This window comes from Tinamus guttatus, unplaced genomic scaffold, assembly GCF_059628265.1.
Source record: "Tinamus guttatus ecotype Peru unplaced genomic scaffold, ASM5962826v1 Tinamus_guttatus_pri_ptg000897l, whole genome shotgun sequence".
NCBI lineage: Eukaryota > Metazoa > Chordata > Aves > Tinamiformes > Tinamidae > Tinamus > Tinamus guttatus.
Window position 1 is genome coordinate 28969 of NW_028289431.1, and position 16356 is coordinate 45324.

The window sequence follows — 16356 nt, forward strand, 5'->3', positions numbered from 1 at the left end:
CGTAGCCCCTCCCCCTGCGCCGTGGCTCCTCCCACTGCCCCGCGGTTCCGCCCCCCACCCTGCAGCACTGACCTGGGGCGCCCTTGACCCGTAGCTCCACCCCCTGCCCCTAGCTCCTCCCCCTGCCCTTCCGCTCCCCCTCATGGCCCCTCCCCCTGTCCCGCAGCCCCTCCCCCTGCCCCATAGCTCCTCCCATTGCCCCCCAGCTCCTCCCATTGACCCGCAGCTCCTCCCCCTGCCCCGCAGTGCTGACCCAATAGCCCCGCTGCCCCATAGCTCCTCCCCCGCCCCACAGCTCCGCCCCCCTCCCCGTAGCCCCTCCCCCTGCCCCATAGCACCTCCCCCCGCCCCTTGGCCCCGCCCCCGGCGCACACAGAGCCCCTCCCCGTGGCTCCTCCCCCCTCCCCGTAGCTCCTCCTTGCCGGCGCACGGAGCCCCGCCCCATGGCCCCTCCCCGTAGCTCCGCCCCCGGCGCACACAGAGCCCCGCCCCGTGGCTCCTCCCCCCTCCCCGTGGCTCCTCCCCCGGCGCACAGAGCCCCGCCCCCTGCACACAGACCCCGCCCCCTGCGCTGCTGCTGCTGCGGTTTTTATTGGGCTGCTCAGTAGGCCCCGCCCCCCCGCTCCTGCTGCCGGTAGCCGCCGCGGCGCAGGTAGCCCCCGTCGCCCTTCCGGTAGCCGTCCTTCTGGTCTGGGGGGAAAAGAGGGGACAGTGTGAGATATAGGGGACATGGGGGACAATGGGGGGACATGGGGGACATTGGGGACAACGTGAGACATGGGGACAGTGTGAGACATGGGGGACAATGTGAGACACGGGGGACATTGGGGACATGGGGACATTGGGGACAGCAGGTAGCCCCCGTCGCCCTTGCGGTAGCCGTCCTTCTGGTCTGGGGACAAGAGGGGACAACGTGAGATATAGGGGACAGTGGGGGACATGGGGGGACACGGGAGGACACAGGAGACATGGGGGACATGGGGACATTGGGGACATGGGGGACAGCAGGTAGCCCCCGTCGCCCTTGCGGTAGCCGTCCTTCTGGTCTGGGGACAAGAGGGGACAGTGTGAGACATGGGGGACAATGGGGACACGGGGGACATGGGGGACACGGGGGGACATTGGGGACAACGTGACACATGGGGGGACAAGGGGGCAATGTGAGACATTGGGGACATTGGGGGACATGGGGGGACATCGGGGACAGCAGGTAGCCCCCGTCACCCTTCCGGTAGCCGTCCTTCTGGTCTGGGGACAAGGGGACAGGGGGACAGTGTGACACATGGGGGACACGGGGGGGACACAGAGCATGAGCCATAAGGGGACATGGGGACAGGGGACAGTGTGAGAGGGGGGGACACGGACACAAGGGGGACAGGAGGACAGTGTGAGCCAGGAGGGACATGGGGACAATGTGAGCCATGGTGGGGACAGGGGACATGGGGGACACGGTGAGACATGGGGACAGCGGGAGCCATGGGGGGGGCAGGAGGGGACACAAGGGGACACGGGGCACACGGGTGACACAGGAGGTGACACAAGGGGACCCAGGTGACACCGTAGGTGACACAGGTGACACTGTAGGTGACACTCACCGCGGAAGTGCCCCCCATAGGAGCCCTGCTTGTGGTCCAGCACCCACTGGGTGACACGGGGGACACCAGGGGACACAGGAGGTGACACGGGGGATGCAGGAGGGGACACAGGGGACACGGGAGGTGACACGGGTGACACAGGTGACACCGTAGGTGACATGGGGTGACACCCACCTCGGAAGTACCCCCCGTAGGAGCCCTGCTTGTGGTCCAGCACCCGCTGGGTGACATGGGGGACACCAGGGGACACAGGGGACACAGGACACAAAGGAGGGGACATGGGGCACACAAGGGGACACAGGAGGTGACACGGGTGACACAGGTGACATTAAGGGACACCCACCTCGGAAGTACCCCCCGTAGGAGCCCTGCTTGTGGTCCAGCACCCACTGGGTGACACGGGGGATGCAAGAGGGGACACAGGACACACAGGACACAAAGGAGGGGACACAGGGCACACAAGGGGACACAGGGGACACCGTAGGTGACACAAGGGGACATTAGGTGACACCCACCTCGGAAGTGCCCCCCGTAGGAGCCCTGCTTGTGGTCCAGCACCCGCTGGGTGACACAGGGGACACCAGGGGACACAGGACACACAGGACACAAAGGAGGGGACATGGGGCACACCAGGGGACACAGGTGACACGGGAGGTGACGCGGGTGACATGGGGTGCCACCCACCGCGGAAGTACCCCCCGTAGGAGCCCTGCTTGTGGTCCAGCACCCGCTGGGTGACATGGGGGGACACAAGGGGACACAGGAGGTGACACGAGTGACACCAGGTGACACAGGTGACATTAAGGGACACCCACCTCGGAAGTACCCCCCGTAGGAGCCCTGCTTGTGGTCCAGCACCCGCTGGGTGACACAGGGGATGCAGGAGGGGACATGGGGCACACAAGGGGACACAGGACACACGGGAGGTGACACGGGTGACGCTGTAGGTGACACCCACCTCGGAAGTACCCCCCGTAGGAGCCCTGCTTGTGGTCCAGCACCCGCTGGGTGACACGGGGGACACCACGGGACACAGGACACACGGGAGGTGACACGAGTGACACCAGGTGACACCGTAGGTGACATTAAGGGACACCCACCTCGGAAGTACCCCCCGTAGGAGCCCTGCTTGTGGTCCAGCACCCGCTCGTTGTTCTCCACCAGCCCCCCCAGCTTCTCGGCCAGCTGCAGCGCCAGGTTCTGCTGCGGCGTCGGCTCCGTGCGGTGCATCATGACGGTGGCCGTGGGCTGGTCCAGGGACGCCTGGGGACAGGAATGTCACCAATGTCACCACAGGGTCACCAAGGACCCCCCAACATCACCCCGTGTCATCCTGGTGTCCCTGAGTGTCCCTGAGTGTCCCTGAGTGTCCCTGAGCATCCCTGCATCCCCCCCCATGTCCCCATCATGACGGTGGCCGTGGGCTGGTCCAGGGACGCCTGGGGACGGGAATGTCACCAATGTCACCACGGGGTCACCAACGACCCACGGTGTCACCCTGGTGTCCCTGAGTGTCATCCTGGTGTCAGTGTCCCTGAGTGTCCCCCAGCATCCCTGCATCCCCCCCACGTCCCCATCATGACGGTGGCCGTGGGCTGGTCCAGGGACGCCTGCGGGGACAAGGACACCGCGGGGTCACCATGGTGTCCCCAAGGACCCCCAGTGTCACCCTGCATCCCACCAGTGTCACCCTGGTGTCCCTGAGTGTCATCCTGGTGTCACTGAGTGGCCCTTAGTGTCACTGAGTGTCCCCCAGCATCCCTGCATCCCCCCCATGTCCCCATCATGACGGTGGCCGTGGGCTGGTCCAGGGACGCCTGGGGACGGGAATGTCACCACGGGGTCACCAATGTCACCCTGGTGTCCCCAATGTCACCATGGTGGCCCTGAGTGTCCCTGAGTGTCCCTGCATCCCCCCCACGTCCCCATCATGACGGTGGCCGTGGGCTGGTCCAGGGACGCCTGCGGGGACAGGGACACCGCGGGGTCACCACAGTGTCCCCAAGGACCCACGGTGTCACCCTGGTGTCCCTGAGTGTCACCCTGGTGTCCCTGCACCCCTGCATCCCCCCCACCTCCCCATCATGACGGTGGCCGTGGGCTGGTCCAGGGACGCCTGCGGTGACACCATGGGGTCACCAATGTCACCACGGGGTCACCAACGACCCACAGTGTCACCCTGGTGTCACCCCAGTGTCATCCTGGTGTCCCCAGTGTCACCCTGTGCCCCCTTGGTGTCCCCAGTGTCATCCTGGTGTCCCCAGTGTCCCCCAACGGCACTCCGTGTCACCCCCTGTCCCTTAGTGTCACCCTGGTATCCCCAATGTCCTCCAGTGTCACCCCATGTTCCCTGTGTCCCCCATGTCCCCCATGTCCATGTCCCTCCGTGTCCCCTACATCCCCCATGTCCCTGTGTCCCCTGAGTCCCATGTCCCCCCGTGTCCCCCATGTCCCCCTGTCCCCCCGTGTCCCCCCATGTCCCCAACGTCCTCTCGTGTCCCCCCATGTCCCCCACATCCCGTGTCCCCCGTGTCCCCAACGTCCTCTCATGTCCCCCGTGTCCCCATGTCCCCCGTGTCCATGTCCCCCGTGTCCCCCCATGTCCCCTGTGTCCCCATGTCCCCCGTGTCCCCCGTGTCCCCAACGTCTTCTCATGTCCCCTGTGTCCCCCCTGTCCCCCCGTGTCCCCCATGTCCCCCCATGTCCCCCGTGTCCATGTCCCCCGTGTCCCCAACGTCCCATGTCCCCCATGTCCCCCCGTGTCCCCCCATGTCCCCAACGTCCTCTCGTGTCCCCCTGTCCCCCCGTGTCCCCCCATGTCCCCAACGTCCTCTCGTGTCCCCCGTGTCCCCAACGTCCCCCCGTGTCCCCCTGTCCCCCCGTGTCCCCCCATGTCCCCAACGTCCTCTCGTGTCCCCCGTGTCCCCCCATGTCCCCAACGTCCTCTCGTGTCCCCCGTGTCCCCATGTCCCCCGTGTCCATGTCCCCCGTGTCCCCCCATGTCCCCAACGTCCTCTCGTGTCCCCCATGTCCCCCACATCCCGTGTCCCCCGTGTCCCCCCATGTCCCCCCATGTCCCCCGTGTCCCCCATCTCCCTCGTGTCCCCCGTGTCCCCCCGTGTCCCCAACGTCCCCCCGTGTCCCCAACCTCCCCCGTGTCCCCCGTGTCCCCCCGTGTCCCCCATGTCCATGTCCCCCGTGTCCCTCCATGTCCCCAATGTCCTCTCGTGTCCCCCATGTCCCCCACATCCCGTGTCCCCCGTGTCCCCCCCTGTCCCCCCGTGTCCCCCCGTGTCCCCAACGTCCCCCCGTCCCCCCCGTCCCCCCGTCCCACCATGAGCTCCTCGTTGATGATCATCTTGCTGATGATGCTGTGCACCGTGGGCAGGTCCAGCTGGAACATGTCGGCCAGCACCTGCATGCTGGGGAGGGGGCGGGGTCAGCGCCCCAGCCCCGCCCACCGCCCCTGGGACCGCCCCCTGCTGCCCTGGCCCTGGCCCCTGCTGCCCTAGAACCTCCTGCTGCCCCTGGCCCCTCCCCCTGCCGCCCCTGGCCCCGCCCCCTGCTGCCCTGGCCCTGCCCACTGCCCCTGTAGCTCCTCCCACTGCCCCTTCTGGCATGGCCCCTGACCCCGCCCACTTCTGCCCTGGCCCCTCCCACCTCCCCTGGCCCCGCCCCAGCAGCTCCACCCACTGCCTCTTCTAGCACCGCCCCTGGCCCCGCCCACTGCCCCCTTAATGCCACCCACCGCCCCTGCACCCGCCTGCTGATGCCCTGGCCCCGCCCACTGCCCCTCTAGCTCCTCCCACCGCCCGGTAGCTCCTCCCACCGCCCTGTGGCTCCTCCCACTGCCCCAGCCCCATCTAGTGCCGCCCCTGGCCCCACCCATGGGCACCTCTAGCCCCGCCCCATAGCCCCGCCCACCGCCCCGGTAGCTCCTCCCCCGGCCCCGCCCACCTGATGGAGTCGTAGACGCTGCTGTAGGTGAACAGGTAGGTGCGGAGCGACTCCTCCTGGATCTTCCTGTGGGCGGGGACAGCGCCTCAGGCCCCGCCCCCACCCCCACAGCCAGGCCCCGCCCACCAAGGCCAGGCTCCACCCCCGATCCAGCCCTCAAAGTCCCAGCTGCCACCCAGGCCCCGCCCCCGAGACAAAGCCCCGCCCCCTTGAACTCAGGCCCCGCCCCCTTTCCAGGCCCCGCCCCCTCAACCATGACCTGCCCCCCGCCAAACCCCACCCCCTTGGCCGAACCCCGCCCCCTTGCCCTCCTTTTCAGGCCACGCCCCCTTGACCATGACCTTGGCCAAACCCCACCCCCTTGGCTCAAACCCCGCCCCCTTTCCATGCCCCACCTCCTTCACTAGGGACCGCCCCCTTAGTCAAACCCCACCCCCTTTCCCAGTCCAGCCCCTCGACCATGACCTACCCCCTTGGCCAAACCCCATCCCATTGGTCAAACCCCGCCCCATCCCAGGCCCCGCCCCCTCGGCGAGGCCCCGCCCCCTCGGCGAGGCCCCGCCCCCTCGGCGAGGCCCCGCCCCCTCGATCATGACCTACCCCCTTGGATCAAACCCTGCCCCCTCCCCAGACCCCACCCCTTGGTCAAACCCCGCCCCCTTTCCAGACCCCGCCCCCCAACAGACCCCTTACCTGGTGAGTCCCCGCCCCCTTGGCGAGGCCCCGCCCCCTTGGCGAGGCCCCGCCCCCTCAACCACGACCTACCCCCTTGGCCAAACCCCATCCCATTGGTCAAACCCCGCCCCATCCCAGGCCCCGCCCCCTTCCCAGACCCCGCCCCCCAACAGCCCCCTTACCTGGTGAGGCCCCGCCCCCCGGGGAGGCCCCGCCCCCGGGGAGGCCCCGCCCCTCACCTGACCAGCATGGCGCGGACCTTGTCGGCCTCGGGGAAGAGGTCCCAGACCTTCCCGTTCATCTTGTCGTTGACCACGAAGCGGTGGCACGAGCGCCAGTCGCCCGTCTTCATGGCCTTGGACGCGGCCACCACGTGCTCCCGCATGGACTCGGGGGGCCCTGGGGGGACACGGGGACACCGCGACGTCACCGTCACCGGGGAGACACCGCGACGTCACCAGGGGGACATCGCGGAGGGGACACCGCGAAGGGGACACCACGGAGGGGACACAGCAGTGCGGGGACCATGGGGACAAGGAGGCCCCCATGGAGGTGGCATCGTCACCACCGACCACCCCAACACCCCAACCCCATGTCCCTGTCCCCGTCCCCATGTCCCATCCCTGTCCCCACCCCGTCCCCATCCCCATGTCCCATCCCCATGTCCCCGTCCCGCTGTCCCCATGTCCCATCCCCGTCCCCATCCCTGTCCCCATGTCCCACCATCCCATCCCCACGTCCCATCCCGATCCCGATTCCATCCCATCCTCACCCCCGTCCTGTCCCCATGTCCCATCCCCACGTCCCCCTGTCCCCACGTCCCCCCATGTCCCCCATGTCCCATCTCCACATCCCCATGTCCCCATCCCCATGTCCCTGTCCCCCTGTCCCCATGTCCTGTCCCCATGTCCCATCCCTGTCCCCATCCCATCCCCATCCCCATGTCCCACCACCCCATCCCTGTCCCCATGTCACATCACCATGTCCTATCCCCATGTCCCTGTCCCCCTGTCCCCATGTCCTGGCCCCATGTCCTGTCCCCATGTCCCATCTCCACATCCCCATGTTCCCCCGTCCCTGTCCCCATGTCCCATCCCCCCATGTCCCCCATGTCCCATCCCATCCTCATTCCCACGTCCCCCCGTCCCCATGTGCCCCCGTCCCCATCCCCATGTCCCATCCTCACGTCTCCATCCCCATGTCCCCACATCCCATCCCCACGTCCCCATGTCCCATCCCCACGTCTCCATCCCCATGTCCCCATGTCCCCCACATCCCCCACGTCCCATCCCCCCGTCCCTGTCCCCATGTCCCATCCCCATGTCCCCATGTCCCCCCCGTCCCCCATGTCCCATCCCCATCCCTGTCCCTGTCCCCACGTCCCATCCCCATGTCCCATCCCCATGTCCGCACATCCCATCCCCATGTCCCCATGTCCCATCCCCACATCCCATCCCTATGTCCCCATGTCCCCCCATCCCCACGTCCCCGTCCCCATCCCCATGTCCCATCCCGTCTCCATCCCCATGTCCCCATGTCCCTCCCGTCCCCCACATCCCATCCCCATCCCCATCCCTGTCCCTGTCCCCACGTCCCATCCCCCCGTCCCTGTCCCCATGTCCCATCCCCATGTCCTCATGTCCCCCCCGTCCCCCATGTCCCATCCCCATCTCTGTCCCTGTCCCCACGTCCCATCCCCACGTCCCATCTCCACGTCCCCATCCCCATCCCCATGTCCCATCCCGTCTCCATCCCCATGTCCCCATGTCCCCCATGTCCCATCCCCACATCCCATCCCCACGTCCCCATGTCCCATCCCCATGTCCCCGTCTCCATCCCCATGTCCCCCATGTCCCCCACGTCCCCCACATCCCATCCCCATCCCCATCCCCCATCCCCACATCCCATCCCCATCCCCACGTCCCCATGTCCCCCATGTCCCCCCACGTCCCCATGTCCCATCCCCATGTCCCTGTCTCCATGTCCCCCATGTCCCATCCTCACGTCTCCATCCCCATGTCCCCATGTCCCCACATCCCATCCCCATGTCCTCCCATCTCCACGTCCCCGTCCCCATCCCCATGTCCCATCCCGTCTCCATCCCCATGTCCCCATGTCCCCCACATCCCATCCCCATCCCCATCCCTGTCCCTGTCCCCATGTCCCATCCCCATGTCCGCACATCCCATCCCCATGTCCCCATGTCCCATCCCCACGTCTCCATCCCCACGTCCCCATGTCCCCCATGTCCCATCCCCATCCTCATGTCCCATCTCCACATCCCCATGTCCCATCCCCACGTCTCCATCCCCGTGTCCCCATGTCCCCATGTCCCCCATGTCCCCCATGTCCCATCCCCACGTCTCCATCCCCATGTCCCCATGTCCCCCATGTCCCCCACGTCCCCCACATCCCATCCCCACGTCCCCACGTCCCCGTGTCCCCGTGTCCCCCCTCACCCAGCAGCGGCTGCCTCTCCCCCACGCGCAGCTGGTGGTGGAACTGCTTGCTGATCATGCGGCGCCGCGCGTCCCACTCGTGCGCCGCCATGTAGGGGATCTCCAGCAGCATGGCGGCCACCAGGTAGACGCACTCGAGCAGCTCCAGGTTCACGTGCATGTGGAAGGGCACCTGGCGCCGCCGCTCCACCTTCTCCTGCTCCGCGTTGCGCTCCTGGAGGCTCCGCAGCAGCAGCCCCTGCCCCAGCAGCTCCTTGGCCCTCCCGCTCGACTGGATGTCCAGGAGCGCGTTGTGCGCGTCCTTGATCATCCCCGCGCGGAACGCGCAGATGCCCAGCTGCACCATGGTGCGGTTGTACAGGATCTGCGGGGACACGAGGACAACGGGGACGTTGGGGACGTTGAGGGTGTTGGGGCCATTGGGGCCATTGGGGCTGTTGAGGGTGTTGGGGCCATTGGGGTCATTGGGGCCATTGGGGCCGTTGAGGCCATTGAGGGCGTTGGGGTCATTGGGGCTATTGGGGCCATTGGGGCCGTTGAGGTCATTGAGGGCGTTGGGGTCATTGAGGCCGTTGGGGGTGTTGGGGCCATTGGGGGAGTTGGGGCCATTGGGGCTATTGAGGGCGTTGGGGCCATTGGAGCCATTGGGGGAGTTGGGGACGTTGAGGCCGTCGGGGCCATTGGGGCCGTTGGGGCCATTAGGAGCGTTGGGGACGTTGGGGACACTGGGGACATTGGAGACACTGGGGACACTGGGGCCACGGGGGCGGTCGGGGCCCCTGGAGGCTCCGCGGCAGCAGCCCCTGCCCCAGCAGCTCCTTGGCCCTCCCGCTCGACTGGATGTCCAGGAGCGCGTTGTGCGCGTCCTTGATCATCCCCGCGCGGAACGCGCAGATGCCCAGCTGCACCATGGTGCGGTTGTACAGGATCTGCGGAGACGTTGGGACAACGGGGATGTTGGGGGCGTTGGGGTCATTGGGGGCGTTGGGGCCGTTGAGGGTGTTGGGGGCGTTGGGGCCATTGGGGCCATTGGGGCCATTGAGGGCGTTGGGGGCATTGGGGCCGTTGGGGCCATTGGGGCTGTTGAGAGCGTTGGGGCCATTGGGGGTGTTGGGGCCATTGGGGCCGTTGAGAGCATTGGGGGCATTGGGGGTGTTGGGACCACTGGGACCATTGGGACCATTGAGAGCGTTGGGGCCATTGGGGCCATTGAGGGCGTTGGGGTCGTTGAAGGTGTTGGGGCCATTGGGGGCGTTCAGGGTGTTGGGGCCACTGGGGCCATTGAGGGCGTTGGGGTCATTGAGGGTGCTGGGGCCATTGAGGGCGTTGGGAGCATTGAGAGCGTTGGGGCCATTGGAGCCATTGGGGGAGTTGGGGACGTTGAGGCCGTCGGGGCCATCGGGGCCGTTGGGGTCATTGAGGCCATCGAGGCCATTAGGAGCGTTGGGAGCGTTGGGGACGTTGGGGACACTGGGGACAATGGGGACACGGGGGCGGTCGGGGCCCCTGGAGGCTCCGCAGCAGCAGCCCCTGCCCCAGCAGCTCCTTGGCCCTCCCGCTCGACTGGATGTCCAGGAGCGCGTTGTGCGCGTCCTTGATCATCCCCGCGCGGAACGCGCAGATGCCCAGCTGCACCATGGTGCGGTTGTACAGGATCTGCGGAGACGTTGGGACAACAGGGACGTTGGGGTCACTGGGGGCGTTGGGGCCATTGGGGCCATTGAGGGTGTTTGGGTCATTGAGGCCATTGGAGCCATGGGGTCATTCGGGCTGTTGGGGCCATTGAGGCCATTGAGGGCGTTGGGAGCGTTGAGGGCGTTGGGGCCATTGGGAGTGTTGGGGCCATTGGGGCCATTGAGGGCGTTGGGGCCATTGGGGGAGTTGGGGACGTTGAGGCCGTTGGGGCCGTTGGGGCCATTGAGGCCATTGGGAGCGTTGGGGACGTCGGGGACACTGGAGACACTGGGGACACTGGGGACACTGGGGCCACGGGGGCGGTCGGGGCCCCTGGAGGCTCCGCAGCAGCAGCCCCTGCCCCAGCAGCTCCTTGGCCCTCCCGCTCGACTGGATGTCCAGGAGCGCGTTGTGCGCGTCCTTGATCATCCCCGCGCGGAACGCGCAGATGCCCAGCTGCACCATGGTGCGGTTGTACAGGATCTGCGGAGACATTGGGACAACGGGGACATTGGGGGCGTTGGGGTCACTGGGGGCGTTGGGGCCGTTGAGGGTGTTGGGGGCGTTGGGGCCATTTGGGCCATTGAGGGCGTTGGGGGCATTGGGGCCGTTGGGGCCGTTGGGGCCATTGGGGCCGTTGAGAGCGTTGGGGGCATTGGGGGTGTTGGGACCACTGGGACCATTGGGACCATTGAGGGCGTTGGGGCCATTGAGGGCGTTGGGGTCGTTGAAGGTGTTGGGGCCATTGGGGGCGTTGAGGGCGTTGGGGCCATTGGGGCCATTGGGGCCATTGGGGCCATTGGGGCCATTGGAGTCATTGGGGCCATTGGGGCCATTGGGGCCATTGAGGGCGTTGGGGTCATTGAAGCCATTGGGGGAGTTGGGGCCATTGGGGCCATTGGGGGCGTTGGGGACATTGGGGGTGTTGAGGACGTTGGGGACATTGGGGACATGGGGCTGCCCCCCTTGGTGGCCGTCACGGGGAGACACGAATGAAGAGGGGGAGAAAGAGGAGGAGGAAGAGGAGGAGGAAGAGCAGGACAAGGGGAGGACGAGGAGGAAGAGGAGAAAGAGGAGGAGGAAGAAGAGGAGGAAGAGAAGGAGGAGGAGGAAAAGGAGGAGAAGAAGAAAGACGAGAAGGAAGATGAGGAAGATGAGGAGGATAAAGAGAAGGGGAAGGAAAAGAAAGAGGAGAAGGAGGAAGAGAAGAAGGAAGAGGAGGAACAAGAGGAGAAGGAAAAGCAGGACAAGGAAGAGGAGGAAGAGGAGGAGAATGAAGAGGAAGAAGAGGAAGTGGAGAAGGAAGAGGAGGAGGAAGAGGAGGAGGAGGAAGAGGAGAAGGAGGAGGAAGAGTAGGACAAGGAAGAGGAGAAGAAAGTGAAAAAGGAAGAGCAGGACAAGGAGCAGGAGGAGGAAGAGGATGAGGAGGAAGAGGAAGAGGAGGCGTCAACGCGTCGCGTCGCGGTGTTGGTGTGCATGTCGCGGTGTTGGCGCGCGCGTCGCGGTGTTAGTGCACGTGTCACGGTGTTGGTGCGCGCATCATGGGGTTTGTGTGCGCATTGCGGTGTTGGTGTGCGCGTCGCGGTGTTGGCGTGTGCGTCGCGGTGTTGGCGTGCGTGTCGCGTCGTGGTGTTGGCGTGCGCATTGCGGTGTTGGTGTGCGTGTCGCGGTGTCGGCGCGTGCGTCGTGGTGTTGGCGTGTGTGTCACAGTGTTGGCGTGCGCGTCGCGTCGCGGTGTTGGCGTGTGCGTCACGGTGTCGGCGCGTGCGTCATGGTGTTGGCATGTGCGTGGTGGTGGTGTGCGTGTCGCGGTGTCGGTGTGCGCATCACAGTGTTGGCGTGCGCGTCACGGTGTTGGCGCATGTGTCGTGTCGCGGTGTTGGTGTGCACGTCACGGTGTTGCCGCGCGCGTCGCGTCGCGCTGTCGCCGCCGTCACCTGCACGGGCGGGTCGGCGTGGTGGATGTTGTCCTGCAGGTGCGACATGAGCATGAGGTCGCGCGCCTGGAACCAGCGGCTGTGCAGCGCGTGGTGGTAGATGTGGCACAGGATGGCGCACGTGCGGATGCGGTCGGTGCGGTCCTTGGCGTAGATGAACTTGCAGAGCCGCTCCATGAGCGCCGCCGAGTCCTCGGCCTCGCTCTCCGCCTGGTCGGCCTCCGACTGTGCGCGCGGCGGGGGACAGGTGGCGTCAGGGTGACAAACAGGGACAGGCGGCGTCAGGGTGATGAACGGGGACAGGCGGCATCACCGCAACACCCACAGGTCACCAAGACACCCAGGGATAGGCAGCATCAGCGCAGCGAGTGGGTTACCGCGGCACCCAGGGACAGGCGGCGTCAGCGTGACAAATGGGTCACCGAGACACCCAGGGACAGGAGGTGTCAGGGTGACAAACAGGGACAGGCAGCGTCAGGGTGACAAATGGGTCATCAAGACACCCAGGGACAGGAGGTGTCAGGATGACAAATGGGTCACCGAGACACCCAGGGACAGGCGGCGTCGGGGTGACAAATGGGTCATCCAGACACCCAGGGACAGGAGGCGTCACCGCGACGCACAGGGACACCCAGAGACCACCGCGACGCCACCGTCACCCCCCAACCCCCATCACCCCCATCACCCCGTCACCCCCATCACCCCGTCACCCACACCATCCCCATTACTCCCGTCACCCCGTCACCCGCACGACCCCCGTCCCCCCCGCACAACCGCCGCCCCCCGTCACCTTGGAGTCGCCGTCGGGGCCGCGCTGCCTCCGCAGGGCCTTGTAGTCGAACTTGTAGTAGGTGTGCAGGACGCGGCGCAGGTAGACGCGGCAGAGCTCCTCGGGGCTGCCCCGGCCCTGCAGGTACCGCTGCAGCCGCGCGATGATCCCGCACACGCGGCCCTCGTCCTTCAGGTGCTCCACGTACTCTGGGGACGGGACGGGTGAGGCCAGGGGGGTGCGGAGGCCAAGGGGCCTCCCCGACCTCTACGGAGCCTCCCGGGGCCTCCAGAGCTTCCTGGAGCCTCCCAGGGCTTCCTGGAGCCTCCTGGAGCCTCCTAGACCTCCACGGAGCCTCCTAGAGTCTCCCTGACCTCTACGGAGCCTCCCAGGGCCTCCCAGAGCTCTACGGAGCCTCCTGGAGCCTCCAGAGCTCTATGGAGCCTCCCGGGGCCTCCAGAGCTTCCTGGAGCCTCCCAGGGCTCTATGGAGCCTCCTGGAGCCTCCTAGACCACCACAGAGCCTCCCTGACCTCCACGGAGCCTCCCAGACCCTCCCAGACCTCTATGGAGCCTCCCAGAGCCTCCTGGGGCTCTACGGAGCCTCCCGGAGCCTCCAGAGCTCTATGAAGTCTCCCAGAGCTCTATGGAGCCTCCCTGACCTCCACGGAGCCTCCCAGGGCCTCCCAGAGCTCTATGGAGCCTCCCGGGGCCTCCAGAGCTTCCTGGAGCCTCCCAGGGCTCCATGGAGCCTCCCGGAGCTTCCCGGAGCCTCCCAGAACCTCCAGAGCTTCCTAGAGCCTCCCTAACCTCTACGGAGCCTCCCAGGGCCTCCAGAGCTCTATGGAGCCTCCCTGACCTCCATGGAGCCTCCTAGAGCCTCCCTGACCTCCATGGAGCCTCCCGGAGCCTCCAGAGCTCTATGGAGCCTCCCGGGGCCTCCAGAGCTCTATGGAGCCTCCCGGGGCCTCCAGAGCTTCCTAGAGCCTCCCTGACCTCTACGGAGCCTCCCGGGGCCTCCCAGAGCTCTATGGAGCCTCCCTGACCTCTATGGACCCTTCCGGAGCCTCCAGAGCTCTATGGAGCCTCCCTGACCTCCACGGAGCTTCCCGGGGCTCTACGGAGCCTCCTGGAGCCTCCCAGGGCTCTATGAAGCTTCCTGGGGCTCTATAGAAGCCCTCGTCCTTCAGGTGCTCCACGTACTCTGGGGACGGGACAGGTGAGGCCAGGGGGGTGCGGAGGCCGCGGGGCCTCCCCGACCTCTATGGAGCCTCCCGGGGCCTCCAGAGCTTCCTGGAGCCTCTCAGGGCTTCCCGGAGCCTCCTGGAGCCTCCTAGACCTCCACAGAGCCTCCCTGACCTCCACGGAGCCTCCCAGACCCTCCCAGACCTCTATGGAGCCTCCCGGAGCCTCCTGGAGCTTCCCGGAGCCTCCCAGAACCTCCAGAGCTTCCTAGAGCCTCCCTGACCTCCACGGAGTCTCCCAGGGCCCTCCCAGACCTCTATGGAGCCTCCCAGGGCTCCATGGAGCCTCCCGGAGCTTCCTGGAGCCTCCCAGAACCTCCAGAGCTTCCTAGAGCCTCCCTGACCTCTACGGAGCCTCCCAGGGCCTCCCAGAGCTCTATGGAGCCTCCTGGAGCCTCCAGAGCTCTATGGAGTCTCCCTGATCTCTATGGAGCCTCCCGGGGCCTCCAGAGCTTCCCAGGGCCTCCCAGAACCTCCAGAGCTCTATGGAGTCTCCCTGACCTCTATGGAGCCTCCCGGGGCCTCCAGAGCTTCCTGGAGCCTCCCAGGGCTCCATGGAGCCTCCCGGAGCTTCCTGGAGCCTCCCAGAACCTCCAGAGCTTCCTACAGCCTTCCTGACCTCCACGGAGCCTCCCAGACCCTCCCAGACCTCTATGGAGCCTCCCAGAGCCTCCCAGGGCTCCATGGAGCCTCCCGGAGCTTCCCGGAGGCTCCCAGAACCTCCAGAGCTTCCTAGAGCCTCCCTAACCTCTACGGAGCCTCCCGGGGCCTCCCAGAGCTCTACGGAGCCTCCTGGGGCCTCCCAGGGCTCTATGAAGCTTCCTGGGGCTCTATAGAAGCCCTCGTCCTTCAGGTGCTCCACGTACTCTGGGGACGGACCGGGTGAGGCCAGGGGGGTGCGGAGGCCAAGGGGCCTCCCAGAGCTCTACGGAGCCTCCCAGGGCTCCATGGAGCCTCCCGGGGCCTCCAGAGCTTCCTGGAGCCTCCCTGACCTCCAAAGAGCCTCCTGGAGCCTCCAGAGCTCTATGGAGTCTCCCTAACCGCTATGGAGCCTCCCGGGGCCTCCAGAGCTTCCCAGGGCCTCCCAGAACCTCCAGAGCTTCCTAGAGCCTCCCTAACCTCTACGGAGCCTCCCGGGGCCTCCCAGAGCTCTATGGAGCCTCCCAGAGCCTCCTGGGGCTCTACGGAGCCTCCCGGAGCCTCCAGAGCTCTATGGAGTCTTCCAGAGCTCTATGGAGCCTCCCTGACCTCCACGGAGCCTCCCAGAGCTCTATGGAGCCTCCCGGGGCCTCCAGAGCATCCTGGAGCCTCCCAGGGCTCCATGGAGCCTCCCGGAGCTTCCCGGAGCCTCCCAGAACCTCCAGAGCTTCCTAGAGCCTCCCTAACCTCTACGGAGCCTCCCAGGGCCTCCCAGAGCTCTATGGAGCCTCCCTGACCTCCATGGAGCCTCCTAGAGCCTCCCTGACCTCCACAGAGCCTCCCGGAGCCTCCCGGGGCCTCCAGAGCTTCCTGGAGCCTCCCAGGGCTCCATGGAGCCTCCCGGAGCTTCCCAGGGATCTATGGAGCCTCCCTGACCTCCACGGAGCCTCCCAGAGCCTCCAGAGCTCTATGGAGCCTCCTGGAGCCTCCAGAGCTTCCCAGAGCCTCCTGGAGCCTCCTGGGGCTCTACGGAGCCTCCTGGAGCCTCCAGAGCTCTATGGAGCCTCCTAGGGTTTCCCGGAGCCTCCTGGGCCTCCCAGGGCTCTACGAGGCCTCCCAGAACCTCCAAAGCTTCCTAGAGCCTCCCTGACCTCTACGGAGCCTCCCAGGGCCTCCCAAAGCTTTAAGAAGCCTCCCTGAGCCTCCTGGGGCTCTACGGAGCCTCTCTGACCTCCATGGAGCCTCCCAGAACCTCCAGAGCTTCCCGGGGCTCTATGGAGCCTCCCGGAGCCTCCTCGACCTCTACGGGGCCTCCCGGAGCTCTACGGAGCCTCCTGGAGCCTCCAGAGCTTCCCAGAGCCTCCTAAACCTCCACAGAGCCTCCCGGACCTCTACGGAGCCTCCTGGG

At 66.7% G+C, this 16356-nt stretch overlaps 1 protein-coding gene across 1 annotated transcript in view; it reads right to left on the reverse strand.

Annotated features, from left to right (window-relative positions):
- Nucleotides 1–595: 595 nt before the first annotated feature.
- LOC148591260 (eukaryotic translation initiation factor 3 subunit C-like) overlaps nucleotides 596–16356 on the reverse strand; it is a 33033-nt gene continuing 17272 nt past the window's right edge. The window contains exons 13-20 of the mRNA XM_088537917.1: nucleotides 13088–13275; nucleotides 12298–12522; nucleotides 8687–9050; nucleotides 6467–6626; nucleotides 5553–5618; nucleotides 4930–5017; nucleotides 2696–2858; nucleotides 596–690 (exon numbers count right to left, since the gene is read on the reverse strand). Of these exons, the coding sequence (XP_088394043.1) occupies nucleotides 602–690; nucleotides 2696–2858; nucleotides 4930–5017; nucleotides 5553–5618; nucleotides 6467–6626; nucleotides 8687–9050; nucleotides 12298–12522; nucleotides 13088–13275 (1343 nt within the window). The 3' untranslated portion in view covers nucleotides 596–601. The remainder of the gene's footprint in view (nucleotides 691–2695; nucleotides 2859–4929; nucleotides 5018–5552; nucleotides 5619–6466; nucleotides 6627–8686; nucleotides 9051–12297; nucleotides 12523–13087; nucleotides 13276–16356) is intronic.